The sequence below is a fragment of the Triticum aestivum genome, chromosome 6B, assembly GCF_018294505.1.
Source record: "Triticum aestivum cultivar Chinese Spring chromosome 6B, IWGSC CS RefSeq v2.1, whole genome shotgun sequence".
Taxonomy (NCBI): Eukaryota; Viridiplantae; Streptophyta; class Magnoliopsida; order Poales; family Poaceae; genus Triticum; species Triticum aestivum.
This window is the reverse complement of record NC_057810.1, coordinates 393,567,220-393,582,548: the sequence shown is the minus strand read 5'-3', so window position 1 is coordinate 393,582,548 and position 15,329 is coordinate 393,567,220. Positions and strand designations below refer to the sequence as shown.

The 15,329-nt window shown below is 51.4% G+C and overlaps 1 protein-coding gene across 7 annotated transcripts in view; it reads left to right on the top strand.

The window, feature by feature from the left end:
• Positions 1 to 8,321, top strand: part of LOC123137238 (probable protein transport Sec1a) — an 84,108-nt gene extending 75,787 nt beyond the window's left edge. For 6 of the 7 annotated variants that reach the window (XM_044556900.1, XM_044556902.1, XM_044556899.1 and 3 more), the window contains 4 exons: positions 6,835 to 7,031; positions 7,661 to 7,751; positions 7,834 to 7,923; positions 8,003 to 8,321. In XM_044556900.1, the coding sequence (XP_044412835.1) occupies positions 6,835 to 7,031; positions 7,661 to 7,751; positions 7,834 to 7,923; positions 8,003 to 8,056 (432 nt within the window). In that variant the 3' untranslated portion in view covers positions 8,057 to 8,321. Of the gene's footprint in view, positions 1 to 6,225; positions 6,357 to 6,834; positions 7,032 to 7,660; positions 7,752 to 7,833; positions 7,924 to 8,002 lie in introns of those variants that run through there. The other variant, XR_006467948.1, reaches the window with a different exon arrangement.
• Positions 8,322 to 15,329: the final 7,008 nt, after the last annotated feature.

The window sequence follows — 15,329 nt, the reverse complement described above, 5'->3', positions numbered from 1 at the left end:
GAGTCCGTCCCATCACTTGTAAGTGGGTCTACAAGGTTAAGACTCGCTCCGATGGTTCTCTTGAGCGTCGTAAAGCTTGTCTTGTGGCTTGTGGTTTTCAGCAGGAGCATGGTCGTGATTATGACGAGACTTTTGCTCCTGTGGCCCATATGACCACTGTTCGTACACTTCTTGCCGTTGCCTCTGCACGCCACTGGTCTATATCTCAGCTTGATGTTAAGAATGCCTTTCTTAATGGTGAGTTGCGTGAGGAGGTGTACATGCAGCCACCACCTGGGTATTCTGTTCCTGATGGCATGGTATGTCATCTTCGTCGCTCTCTCTATGGCCTTAAGCAAGCCCCCCGCGCCTGGTTTGAGCGTTTTGCCTCTGTGGTCACTGCTGCTGGTTTTTCAGCAAGTGCTCATGATCCGGCATTGTTTATTCACCTTTCTCCTCGTGGTCGGACTCTTCTTCTTCTCTATGTTGATGACATGATCATCACTGGGGATGACCCCGACTATATTGCCTTTGTAAAGGCTCGTCTTAGTGAGCAGTTTCTTATGTCTGATCTTGGACCTCTTCGCTACTTTCTTGGGATTGAAGTCTCTTCTACCTCTGATGGCTTTTTTATATCCCAGGAAAAGTATATCTAGGATCTTCTTACTCGTGCTGCTCTTACTGACGAGCGCATTGTTGAGACTCCTATGGAGCTCAATGTTCACCTCCGTGCTACTGATGGTGATCCTCTCCCTGACCCGACGCGTTATCGTCATCTTGTTGGCAGTCTTGTCTATCTTGCTGTTACTCGTCCGGACATCTCTTATCCGGTTCATATTCTGAGTCAGTTCGTCTCTGCTCCCACATCGGTTCACTATAGTCATGTCCTTCGCGTTCTCCGATATCTTCGGGGCACGATCTCTCACCGTCTCTTCTTTCCTCGCTCCAGTTCTTTACAGCTTCAAGCCTATTCGGATGCTACGTGGGCTAGTGATCCTTCAGATCGCCGTTCACTTTGTGCTTACTGTGTTTTTCTTGGTGGTTCTCTCATTGCCTGGAAGACGAAGAAACAGATTGTAGTTTCCCGTTCGAGTGTCGAGGCTGAGTTGCGAGCAATGGCTCTTTTGACGGCAGAGGTGACTTGGTTACGGTGGTTACTTCAGGATTTTGGTGTTTCTGTCACTACACCGACTCTGCTCTTATCTGACAGTACAGGTGCTATTAGCATTGCGCGTGATCCTTTGAAGCATGAGCTCACCAAGCATATTGGTGTTGATGCTTTCCATGTGCGCGTTGGTGTGCAGGATCAGGTTATTGCTCTTCAGTATGTGCCTTCCGAGTTACAGTTGGCGGATTTCCTGAGGAAGGTGCAGACTAGAGCACAACATGGCTTTTATCTCTCCAAACTCAGTGTTGTTCATCCACCATGAGTTTGAGGGGGGGGGTGTTAGAGTTATAATATAAGTCATGTACCCCTTTGTATTTATCCCGTTGTATAAGGGGTTTCCTGCATATGTTCCACACCTGTACATGTATATATATCGGCCTATGGCCTCATGGGAATACAAGTTGCTTATTCCTAACAAAGAGAAGATGGCACATCAAGAGAATGAAGCATAGCGCAAAAATCGTAGCCCATTGAAACCGGTGGCGAAAGAACCTCGGTGGCAAGAGAATGGGCGTCGATCAGTGATACTGCAAAAGAAGGCGACAAAAATCCTATAGAAACCAACAAGGACCAAAAAGGCCCAAAAGTTGTATAGAAAGGACCAGGACCAGAAAAGAAGGCTGGCAGATAAATGGTTTGGTGGACTTGCATGGCATGATAAACACAAAAGAGCAACGGACTTGCTGGACGCAACAGAACATAGAAAGCTAGAAGCTTGGAAGCAGAAACCAGACAATGATGCAGGATCCATCATGTCTGCAGTGAATGTTGTGGAGGAGGTCGAGCATGTGAGATGCCGACGAGGAGCAGCGGCGAATCCCCCGGCAGAGAATAGTAGTTGGCGGATGAGACAGAGCTGACGTGGTTGACGTAGCACCACAAGGAGAAAAGCAGGCCCGGCCATCAAGATTCAGGAATACTGCCAGAAGAGGTGATGCCACAGGCTGATGAGCACCAACACCAATGAAAAGGTGCGTATACGAGACAAAGTCCGAGGCCACACCAGCAAACAGCACGAGACAGCCAGGGAGGGAAACCATGCCCGATGACATTGTACCTGCTCTTTTTTTCTTCCAAACCGGTTGCTCACGTGAACGAGAAAACGCCCCAAAACAGAGGGTCCCCAGAGTGCACATGGAGCCGTGGACACATGAAAGTTTGCAAAATGTCATATGAAAGACAAGTTCAAGGTATGCAGGCACAGATCCCTGCCAATGCTGAAATAATATATTTCATTGAGAATGACAATGTCAGTGATGATCAAGAAAGGACCACTGAGCAGTAGCTCCAAATATCCATGCATGGTCTCATGAGCCTCAGCAACAAAAAGCACAAATTCACTGCCACAGTTTCTTTTAATATCTCTGCTACTGAACTAATTGATAGTGTTTAGCACATCAAGCTCAGTGTGTACTTACACCAACAAATAATACTAAAGTTCTAGTAGCAAAAAATGGGAGGCAACATTGGGCTGAGTTCATCTCTAAGAATTGCAAGTACACCATCCAAAATCAAGTCCTCCGTTCTCATTTCAGGGTGCTCAAACTACAAGGATATAACATAACACCCCAGCCACTCCCGCACTGGACCTCTATGCTCTAGACTGGCCCACAAACAAACACTAGTCTTTCCAACACACTTTGTACTTGTGTGCAGCCAGGGAAACCTCCCGATCAACCACCCATCCCCGAATTGCTCCAAGCCAAGCACGCTTAACCGAGAGTATAGGCGATGAGCTTCCAGCAAAGAAGATGCATCTTATTGATATGAGTAGTACTATCAACCCTTTTAAGCTAGGATGCCACATATAGCATTATCCTTGGGGCTGACAGTCTCTGTTTCAATGCAATCCGGTCCAAATGGCCTACGGACTTGTGGGAATTCATGATGAAACACTCCCGTCTTCAGAAACTATACATCAGGATACCAATTTGCAGAAACTTCTACACATGAGCACTTCTTACCACTCCCAGACAGACGGCCAAACCGATGACACCTTTCAAGGCAGTCTATGCTAGAGCACCAACTAAGATTGCTGAATCTGCTCACCTGAAGAGATGGCTATTCAGATAAAGCATAACGTTTAGAAGGTCCAGCAAAGTATGAGAACTTATGGTGACAAAAACTGATCAGAGAGGACCTTCCAAGTTGGATGCATGGTCTATTTAAAGCTCCAACCCTACAGCCCCCCCCCCCCCCCCCCCTTTTCTCAGTATTTCATCACAGCCTGAAGTTACACTCGAAATTCTATGGGATGCAAGATTGACTCCGCTTTCCATGTCAGTCAACTGAAAAAGCACCTTGGTCCTAAAGCAGTACCTAATGCTACTCTTCCACTGCTAAACCCTGATGGCACAATGCTCACTGAACCTGAAGAATTGCTGGACAGAAAATTAATTCCCAGAATACGTGGGAACATCAGCATTCCTGTGGTGCTGTCTCTAATCAAATGGAAGAATATGTCAGCAGACATGGCTGCCTGGGAGGACTCTACCTTCACACAGAAAATTTTCCCTGCATTTCATCCTTTGGACAAGTCTGATCTCGCCACTAGGGCCTTATCGGGCCCTAACCTGAAGAATGAGACACTCGTTCACATTCAGTTAACTGTTGCGTTGTACTGATTCGCTGGAGATTCAGAGACAGCTGTGCATCGCCAATCCAATGGACCTCGGTACTTACCGCTTTGCGCCAAGAAGAGCTCGTAGCCGACTTGTTCTGCGACTGGACGGTCCTTATTCACTCAAGGGTTGTGGTTCACTTTCCGGCAAAGCCCACCTGCTTCCTTTCTAGTTTTCTGCTTTCCTCTCTTAAGTTGTAATGGCTATAAAGCCTCGGATCCTTATGGAAGAGTGCATCTGCGATCAGACAGTCGTTATTCACTCAAAGGTCGCTGTTCACTTTCTGGCAGTGCTCACCTGCTCCCTTTGTACTTTTCTGCTTTTCTCTCCTTATGGAAGAGGGCATCTCTATGTAAATTGGTTGAAACCCTAGCCTCCGTTTTCCGGCTGGGCCTAATACGAGTATCTGGTGGCGGTGCAAACCGTAGCTTCTCTCCCTCAAACTCTGCTACTTTTCATTTCATTTATGAGAAATAGCGCTGTTCTTAGTTTCAATTAGTCGGGGCCTAACATCCTGGTTGTGCTGTACCTCCGGCCGCCCACATCTGCAGGCCTGCTCACCTGGTGCCCCATGCCTGGCTCTCTGTATTGCTGCAAGTGCCTTGCTTGCTTGGCTTCCTGTTGCCCCACGTGTTGCTCTCCGCCTTCTAGCTTGCTTTGCTGCCTGCTGCCCTGCATCTTGCTTTCCTCAACAGCTGCTCACATTGCTAGGTACTCTGTGCGGGTGCTTGTCCCAGGGTAGATTTGCTTACTCAATTAAAAAAAATATGTTGCCGTCATCGGGCATAGTATCTCTCTTGCTGTCCGGTGGCGTTCTCCATGTGTGGACTTCCATCGCTCGCTCTCGTCGCTGGTGGCACTCTCCGCGTGTGGCCATCCATTGCACACGCTCCTCGCCTGTTGTGCTGTCTGCACATGCTCTCCTCCGAGAGCCAGTTGCTCGCCAGTCGTTGCCTTCGTCCGATCATTCCCGCCTCCGCAGCCGGCTTCCCGTCGCCCGCTGCTGGTCTTCATATGCCAGACCAGTCCGATGGCTTTTTGAGCGGTGGTCGTTTCACCGGCACCGTCTCGCACATACACCTTCTGTCGGTGTTGGGGCTCATCCGCTAGTTGCAGTTCTCCGCTGCTCTCCCTCCTCCGCAGCCTCTCCTGCAGACATGATGGCTCCTGTATCATTGTCTCGTGTCTGCTTCATAGCTTCTAGCTTTCTATTTTCCACTGCGTCCAGCAAGTCCATTGCTCTTCTGTGTTTCTCATGTCATGTGAGTCCACCAAACCTTTATCTGCCGGCCTCTTTTCTGGCCCTTTTTGTACAACTTTTGTGGCCTTTCTGGTCATTGTTGTTTTCTATAGGATTTTCGTGGCCTCCTGATATAGGGCCAAGCCCTTGCTAGTGATCTTTCATGAATTGGAGGGGGGAACTTCGAAGAACACGAAGAACACGAGCAAGAACGTGGAGAAATCACAAGAGGAACACTCAAGAACAACTCCAGTCACACGTCCACTAGACTCACATCCACATAAGATCCACAAGGTACATGAACAACAAAGGGAAACAAGGATACATGGTGAGGTTCATCCCAAATCCCGTGGGGAGATGAGATCTTGAATCCAAAATGGATCTTCCCTAGATAGGGGTCTTGATACCTACTAGGGGTCTTCTCACATGGAGGCCTTGATCTCCATGGGAGAGGCGGTAGATATAAGCAAAGCTCTCTAGATCTGAGTACTTTGCTAACCCTAACAAGAAGAAGGCGAAGGTCTATTTATAGTCTAGGCGAAGTGGGGGGGGTGAGAGAGGGAGGTTACATGGCCCTTTGGCCGCGGCTGTGTAGGCGCCGGATGTCCGGCCCGACTTGGGGCGCGGGATGTCCAAGGCTGGGCCGGATGTTTGGCCGGGTGGTGGCCCATCTTCGTAGCTTATGGACTCCTCTGGCCGGATTTCAGGGGCGGTGCCGGATGCCCGGCGGTTCGGTGGACACCGGATGTCCGGGGTGTCGGCCGGATCCGGCCGCTGTAGAGTCGGCTGGCGCCCGTTTGTTCTGGTCTTCCACTGTTCGGTGGCGCCGGATATCCGGGCTTCGGCCGTATGTCCGGCCGATGTAGCTTCGTGGTGACTCCACTTGAGGCACTTCTTGTTACATATCCGTGGTGGCTTGTCCTATGCTCTGAGCTCCTCCATGGTCGTGCCCTTGGTTCATATGCACACATAGTGTCTTTGTCTTAGGTAGCAACCATGTTTCGCTTGAATGGAAAGGGGAAGCACTTAGGAGTGAGTTCACCTTATGTCCAATGGCACATGCTCGAGCTCTTGTTGTAGGTCCACTTGGGGCTTGGGGAGTAGTTGAACTGTACATGGGATGACCGTAGGATGCTCCGCATCACCTCCTTTTGCATTGCTTGTGCAATGATCTTTGCAACATTCTTCTTCTATCCCTCTTTTGCTTGACTCAACAGGTTTTTCAAGATTCCATGCTACCATGACACTCTCAAGACGTGGATTTTGGATCTCCATTTTCTGTAGTGTTACACTTCTTCAAATGCAATGCTTTTGGACACGGTTTGCATTTGAGGGGGGGTGTTAAGAGGTATTAATATTGGTCTAGGTGTCCGTTATGTAGTTGCATTAGTTTAGATTTCCTTCCTTGTACTCCAAGTTCATTGTAATATATATTTGCCCCTTGGGCTATGCAATACATCCAAGTTGCTCCTCTAACACTCTGCAACAGCATTGACATGTGATAGCCATTTTAGCACAGTGTGAAGGATCAACTCAATAATCCAAACAATCTGAAACCTGATTTACTGAGAAATCACTGCAAATTAAGATTCTTTTCAGTTGTGTTTGATGGAATTCCAAAAAAGTGTTTGCTCCATTGAGTTCAGAATATCTAATATAAAGCCACACCCCCAGTTTGTTCTTACGGGACTTATTTTACAAATCTCAGCTATTTTATGAATTTTGTTGGGTTCATCTCTATAGCCCTTCGCGCACACATTGTATGTCTACTTTATGCAGTTTTGTTTCCATTTTTTGGCATGTAAAATAACATTCCTTTTGTTCAGGAATTGATTGAGCAGCTCAGCAAGGGTGAATTACCAAAAGATGAATATAACTGCATGAACGACCCTAGTCCCAGTTTCCATGTTGTACCTACCACTACCAGTACCTCAGTCCACACAAGCCCAGCTCACTCGATGAGATCTAGGAGGACTGGTGGATCATGGGCTAGGCCTCGTGGTTCTGATGATGGTTATTCAAGGTCAGTGGTGGATACTGCCCAGTACAGTATTTCCAGAATTATCTAGAACAATGATACCTGTGGTTTTCTCCATGTATGGGCCACTGTTTATGTTGCCGTGAATAGCCAGGAGTTCTCTTTATCTATCTGCACCGGCTGTAGAGTTTAAAGATGCCTCTTGGGCATTGATATCACTAAATATTGTCTGCCATTGTGAAAAATTCACATGCAACTAGTAAGGTGTCTGAAATAGTCAAAAATGCACATCCGATCCCTGTACCTCCATAAAAGGGAGAACTGGGCGGCAGTCAGTTGGTTAGAGCACGTGCCCTTGTTCTAGGGGTAGCCTCCGCAGGGTGCCTCATTTCTACCTAAACAACATACAGTTATGGGACGAAACTTCGCCTGTAACCAGATTTTTTACCTCCATAAAGGGAGTATCGAGGTGACTACGTCCCTGTACTTCCAAAAGTCGGACTTAAATCCTTGTGCTAGTAAATATATGGCCCTTAGGTTCTTCTAGCCAGTGAACATATACATTTTGATTTATATGCTTTTCAGTTTTTGACAATTAAAATCCTGTTTGAAAGTAGCAGGTAATGTTGTATGTAATTATCAGCATGCATTGCGGACTTGACATTTCTTTGCAGTGATTCTGTATTGAAGCATGCATCGAGTGATTTCCAAAAGCATGGCCAGCGTATATTTGTTTTTGTCATTGGTGGTGCTACTCGATCAGAGGTTTGTTCAGTATGTTGAACACCCACAGTTCACTAAGGCCATACTAATATGCATGCTGTAACCAATAATATGCCTTTTCCAGTTACGCGCTGCACACAAGCTTTCATCGAAGCTGAAGCGTGAGGTCATCCTTGGTTCGTCCAGCCTTGATGATCCACCCCAGTTCATCACAGTAAGTAGTTTCTATTGTTGTTTATCTCGTGTTGAATATGCAATGGCCTAGCAGGTTTGATCAAGTATATTGTTTGCAGAAACTGAAGATGATGTCCGCCGAAGAGCTAACACTGGACGATCTTCACATATAAAAAGCACTATTATGCACATGTACTTCGGGGCTCCATCAGGAATTCTCCTTTATTTTGGTATTTTCTTTGTGATCGTTTGGTTTGTTACACACTAGTTGCATCAAAACCACAGGCTATCAATACGTTAAGCTGCATAATATTCATTCTGTAAGGAGCGACTTCCCAAAACCCGCTACTCATAATTGAATGAATGTACATAACAGTCGCCAGAAACTGTAACTATGTGAGTTTTATTTATTTGGCTGACGGTTCATTTTTCTCTCTAGTGGACGAGAAAGTATTCTCTGTTTGAGTATCAAGTAATGTGCAATGCGTACCTGATCTATCTATTTCTTTGGGTAAATTTGGGTTTATTCAATAAATGCCACTGCAATTTTTGCCAAATCGAGAAATGCCACTGGAACTTTCATATGCCAATTTGTTGATATAGCCATTTGAACCCATGTTTTGTCAAATAGATCGCCCATATACATCCTTTATTTTTATGTGGACAGTGGGTGCTCCTGCCCCATTTGGTATCAGCCGAGGTCAGCTCAGCCCGATCGCCTTCTTCCTCACTTCATCGTGACAGGGCGCTGCTCCCGTTGCTCCATACTTACTGGACAAGGAACTGCAATGATGATCAGTATGGGAGAGAGTGATTTGAGAAGGTCAATTTTATTTGATTCCAACAAGTATTTCTGGACGGAGGGAGTATAATAAGGCAATTATTTAGTGGAAACACTGAGGCTAATGCGCGGTCGCTTTCCGACAGGAAGGAGCTTTCCGACAGGGGGTTAGGTGTATCATCAGGCTCAGACCGTCCTAGCAGCGCTCATGCCGCGCTGTCGCCCGGCCCGTGTTGCATTGCAGGTTGCAGCTGATGTTCTCCGGCGTAGCAGTAGAACGGGGAGCTGATGTTCTCTGGTGGTCACTGAGGCGGAGCAGCATCTGACGGAGGCCGCGCGTACTCAAGCAAGGGGTTGACGGAGGGGACTGTGTCACGGCGTCCGCCGTCCTCGTCGCGCTCATGATCTTTCTCCTGCCCTAGCATGGGGCGTGAGAGGCCTTTCCGGTGGAGGGGACAGTGCGGCGGCGCGGCAAAACCCGGAAATAATCACAATGTTGCTCAAGTTGTAGCTCATCCGCGTCCCCGGTTAATCCATTTAGTACCTACTGCACGTATGAGCATGGCATGGCATGTCTATTTGACATTGGCGAGTATGAATCGGCTTAGGGTAGGCTACTACATAGAGATGAGCGATTAGATTTGCTTGCCTGGAGTACGTATGATGGCGTACCACTACCACCGTGAGTTGTACTATTTCCCGGCGCGCACCAGCGTCTCAATGCCTGTGGCAGTGGTCGGGTCCTGGCCGCCAGTCTAGAAATTGATGTTCTCTTCCATGCCGGTGAGCCGAGGCTAGTCGGCTTCACCAACGCGTTGGGCTCGATCAGTCGGTGCCGCCTGATTGACGGCCGACGCCTGCTCCCGCCTCCGTGCTCCCGTCCTCCCATCCTACGGCGCCAATAAATTCTCCTCTCGTTGCCAAAACAAATCGCGTACAACTCTGTATTCCTTCTGTTCTCCATACCCGCATACGTATCACATCAGCTCAGTCCGTCCTAGCAGCGCTTATGCCGCGCTGCCGTCCGGCCCGTGTTGCATTGCAGGTTGCAGCTGATGTTCTCCGGCGTAGCAGCAGAACGGGGAGCTAAGTGCACCGGTGGTGGTCACTGAGGCGGAGCAGCGTCTGACGGAGGCCGCGCGTACTCAAGCAGGGGGGCGATGGAGGGGACTGTGTCACGGCGTCCGCCGTCCTCGTCACGCTCGTGATCTTTCTCCTGCCCTAGCATGGGGCGTGAGAGGCCTTTCCAGTGGAGGGGACTGTGCGGCGGCGCGGCAAAACCCGGAAATAATCACGATGCTGCTCAAGTCGTAGCTCCTCCGCGTCCCCGGTTAATCCATTTAGTACCTACTGCACGTATGGGCATGGCATGGCATGTCTATTTGACATTGGCGAGTATGAATCGGCTTAGGGTAGGCTACTACATAGAGATGAGCGAATAGATTTGCTTGCCTGGAGTACGTATGATGGCGTACCACTACCACCGTGAGTTGTACTACTTCCCGGCGCGCACCAGCGTCTCAATGCCGGTGGCAGTGGTTGGGTCCTGGCCGCTAGTCTAGAAATTGATGTTCTCTTCCATGCCGGTGAGCCGAGGCTAGTCGGCTTCACCAACGCGTTGGGCTCGATCAGTCGGTGCCGCCTGATTGACGACTGACGAACTTGGGGCTTGCCTGCTCCCGCCTCCGTGCTCCCATCCTCCCATCCTACGGCGCCAATAAATTCTCCTCTCGTTGCCAAAACAAATCGCGTACAACTCTGTATTCCTTCTGTTCTCCATACCCGCATACGTATCTCATCAGCTCAGTCCGTGCTAGCAGCGCTCATGCCGCGCTGCCGTCCGGCCCGTGTTGCATTGCAGGTTGCAGCTGATGTTCTCCGGCGTAGCAGTAGAACGGGGAGCTGAGTGCACCGGTGGTGGTCACTGAGGCGGAGCAGCGTCTGACGGAGGCCGCGCGTACTCAAGCAGGGGGTCGATGGAGGGGACTGTGTCACGGCGTCCGCCGTCCTCGTCGCGCTCGTGATCTTTCTCCTGCCCTAGCATGGGGCGTGAGAGGCCTTTCCGGTGGAGGGGACTGTGCGGCGGCGCGGCAAAACCCGGAAATAATCACGATGCTGCTCAAGTCGTAGCTCCTCCGCGTCCTCGGTTAATCCATTTAGTACCTACTGCACGTATGGGCATGGCATGGCATGTCTATTTGACATTGGCGAGTATGAATCGGCTTATGGTAGGCTACTACATAGAGATGAGCGAATAGATTTGCTTGCCTGGAGTACGTATGATGGCGTACCACTACCACCGTGAGTTGTACTACTTCCCGGCGCGCACCAGCGTCTCAATGCCGGTGGCAGTGGTCGGGTCCTGGCCGCTAGTCTAGAAATTGATGTTCTCTTCCATGCCGGTGAGCCGAGGCTAGTCGGCTTCACCAACGCGTTGGGCTCGATCAGTCGGTGCCGCCTGATTGACGGCCGACGAACTTGGGGCTTGCCTGCTCCCGCCTCCGTGCTCCCGTCCTCCCATCCTACGGCGCCAATAAATTCTCCTCTCGTTGCCAAAACAAATCGCGTACAACTCTGCATTCCTTCTGTTCTCCATACCCGCATACGTATCTCATCAGCTCAGTCCGTCCTAGCAGCGCTCATGCCGCGCTGCCGTCCGGCCAGTGTTGCATTGCAGGTTGCAGCTGATGTTCTCCGGCGTAGCAGCAGAACGGGGAGCTGAGTGCACCGGTGGTGGTCACTGAGGCGGAGCAGCGTCTGACGGAGGCCGCGCGTACTCAAGCAGGGGGTCGATGGAGCGGACTGTGTCACGGCGTCTGCCGTCCTCGTCGCGCTCATGATCTTTCTCCTGCCCTAGCATGGGGCGTGAGAGGCCTTTCCGGTGGAGGGGACTGTGCGGCGGCGCGGCAAAACCCGGAAATAATCACGATGCTGCTCAAGTCGGAGCTCCTCCGCGTCCCTGGTTAATCCATTTAGTAGCTACTGCACGGATGGGCATGGCATGTCTATTTGACATTGGCGAGTAGGAATCGGCTTAGAGTAGGCTACTACATAGAGATGAGCGAATAGATTTGCTTGCCTGGAGAACGTATGATGGCGTACCACTACCACCGTGAGTTGTACTACTTCCCGGCGCGCACCAGCGTCTCAATGCCGGTGGCAGTGGTCGGGTCCTGGCCGCCAGTCTAGAAATTGATGTTCTCTTCCATGCCGGTGAGCCGAGGCTAGTCAGCTTCACCAATGCGTTGGGCTCGATCTGTCGGTGCAGCCTGATTGACGGCCGACGAACTTGGGGCTTGCCTGCTCCTGCCTCCGTGCTCCCCTCTTTCCATCCTACGGCGCCAATAAATTCTCCTCTCGTTGCCAAAACAAATCGCGTACAACTCCGTATTGCTTCTGTTCTCCATACCCGCATACGTATCTCATCAGGCTCAGTCCATCCTAGCCGCGCTCATGCCGTGCTGCCGTCCAGCCCGTGTTGCATTGCAGGTTGCAGCTGATGTTCTCCGGCGTAGCAGCAGAACGGGGAGCTGAGTGCGCCGGTGGTGGTCACTGAGGCGGAGCAGCGTCTGACGGAGGCCGCGCGTACTCAAGCAGGGGGTCGATGGAGGGGACTATGTCACAGCGTCCGCCGTCCTCGTCGTGCTCGTGATCTTCCTCCTGCCCTAGAATGGGGCGTGAGAGGCCTTTCCGGTGGAGGGGACTGTGTGGTGGCGCGGCCAAACCCAGAAATAATCACGATGCTGCTCAAGTTGTAGCTCCTCCGCGTCCCCGGTTAATCCATTTAGTACCTACTGCACGTATGGGCATGGCATGGCATGTCTATTTGACATTGGCGAGTATGAGTCGGCTTAGGGTAGGCTACTACATAGAGATAAGCGATTAGATTTGCTTGCCTGGAGTACGTATGATGACGTACCACTACCACTGTGAGTTGTACTACTTCCCGGCGCGCACCAGCGTCTCAATGCCGGTGGCAGTGGTCAGGTCCTGGCCGCCAGTCTAGAAATTGATGTTCTCTTCCATGCCGGTGAGCCTAGGCTAGTCGGCTTCACCAACGTGTTGGGCTCGATCTGTCGGTGCTGCCTGATTGACGGCCGACAAACTTGGGGCTTGCCTGCTCCCACCTCCGTGCTCCCGTCCTCCCATCCTACGGCGCCAATAAATTCTCCTCTCGTTACCAAAACAAATCACGTACAACTCCGTATTGCTTCTATTCTCCATACCCGCATATGTATCTCATCAGGCTTAGTCCGTCCTAGCAGCGCTCATGCCGCGCTGCCGTCCGGCCCGTGTTGCATTGCAGGTTGCAGCTGATGTTCTCCGGCGTAGCAGCCGAACGGGAGCTGAGTGCGCCGGTGGTGATCACTGAGGCGGAGCAGCATCTGACAGAGGCCACGCGTACTCAAGCAGGGGGTCGATGGAGGGGACTGTGTCACGACGTCCGCCGTCCTCGTCGCGCTCGTGATCTTTATCCTGCCCTAGCATGGGGCGTGAGAGGCCTTTCCGGTGGAGGGGACTGTGCGGCGGCGCGGCAAAATCCGGAAATAATCACGATGCTGCTCAAGTTGTAGCTCCTCCGCGTCCCCGGTTAATCCATTTAGTACCTACTGCACGTATGGGCATGGCATGGCATGTCTATTTGACATTGGCGAGTATGAATCGGCTTAGGGTAGGCTACTATATAGAGATGAGCGATTAGATTTGCTTGCCTGGAGTACATATGATGGTGTACCACTACCACCGTGAGTTGTACTACTTCCCGGCGCGCACCAGCGTCTCAATGCCGGTGGCAGTGGTCGGGTCCTGGCCGCCAGTCTAGAAATTGATGTTCTCTTCCATACCGGTGAGCCGAGGCTAGTCGGCTTCACCAACGCGCTGGGCTCGATCTGTCGGTGCCGCCTGATTGACGACCGACGAACTTGGGGCTTGCCTGCTCCCGCCTGCGTGCTCCCGTCCTCCCATCCTATGGCGCCAATAAACTCTCCTCTCATTGCCAAAACAAATCGCGTACAACTACGTATTGCTTCTGTTCTCCATACCCGCATACGCTCAGTCCGTGCTAGCAGCGCTCATGCCGCGCTGCCGTCCGGCCCGTGTTGCATTGCAGGTTGCAGCTGATGTTCTCCGGCGTAGCAGCAGAACGGGGAGCTAAGTGCGCCGGTGGTGGTCACTGAGGCGGAGTAGCGTCTGACGGAGGCCGCGCGTACTCAAGCAGGGGGTCGATGGAGGGGACTGTGTCACGGCGTCCGCCGTCCTCGTCGCGCTCGTGATCTTTCTCCTGCCCTAGCATGGGGCGTGAGAGGCCTTTCTGGTGGAGGGGACTGTGCGGCGGCGCGGCAAAACCTGGAAATAATCACGATGCTGCTCAAGTTGTAGCTCCTCCGCGTCCCCGGTTAATCCATTTAGTACCTACAACACGTATGGGCATGGCATGGCATGTCTATTTGACATTGGCGAGTATGAACCGGCTTAGGGTAGGCTACTACATAGAGATGAGCGATTAGATTTGCTTGCCTGGAGTACGTATGATGGCGTACCACTACCACCGTGAGTTGTACTACTTCCCGTCATGCACGAGGTTCTCAATGCCGGTGGTAGTGGTCGGGTCCTGGCCGCCAGTCTAGAAATTGATGTTCTCTTCCATGTCGGTGAGCCGAGGCTAGTCAGCTTCACCAACGCGTTGGGCTCGATCTGTCGGTGCCGCCTGATTGACGGCCGATGAACTTGGGGCTTGCCTGCTCCCGCCTCCGTGCTCCCGTCCTCCCATCCTACGGCGCCAATAAATTCTCCTCTCATTGCCAAAACAAATCGCGTACAACTCCGTATTGCTTATGTTCTCCATACCCGCATACGTATCTCATCAGGCTCAGTCTGAACTAGCAGCACTCATGCCGCACTGCCGTCCGACCCGTGTTGCATTGCAGGTTGCAGCTGATGTTCTTCGGCGTAGCAGCAGAATGGGGAGCTGAGTGCGCCGGTGGTGCTCACAGAGGCTGAACAACGTCTGAGGGAGGCAACGCGTACTCAAGCAGGGGGGTCAATGGAGGGGACTGTGCCACGGCGTCCGCCGTCCTCGTCGCGATCGTGATCTTTCTCCTGCCCTAGAATGGGGCGTGAGAGGCCTTTCCGGTGGAGGGGACTGTGCGGCAGCGCGGCAAAACCTGGAAATAATCACGATGCTGCTCAAGTTGTAGCTCCTCTGCGTCCTCGGTTAATCCATTTAGTACCTACAACACGTATGGGCATGGCATGGCATGTCTATTTGACATTGGCGAGTATGAATCGGCTTAGGGTAGGCTACTACATAGAGATGAGCGATTAGATTTGCTTGCCTGGAGTACGTATGATGGCGTACCACTACCACCGTGAGTTGTACTACTTCCCCGCGCGCACCAGCGTCTCAATGCCGGTAGCAGTGGTCGGGTCCTGTCCGCCAGTCTGGAAATTGATGTTCTCTTCCATGTCGGTGAGCCGAGGCTAGTCGGCTTCACCAGCGCGTTGGGCTCGGTCTGTCGGTCCCGCCTGATTGACGGCCGACGAACTTGGGGCTTGCCTGCTCCCTCCTCCGTGCTCCCGTCCTCCCATCCTACGGCGCGAATAAATTCTCCTCCCGTTGCCAAAACAAATCGCGTACAACTCCGTATTGCTTCTGTTGTCCATAC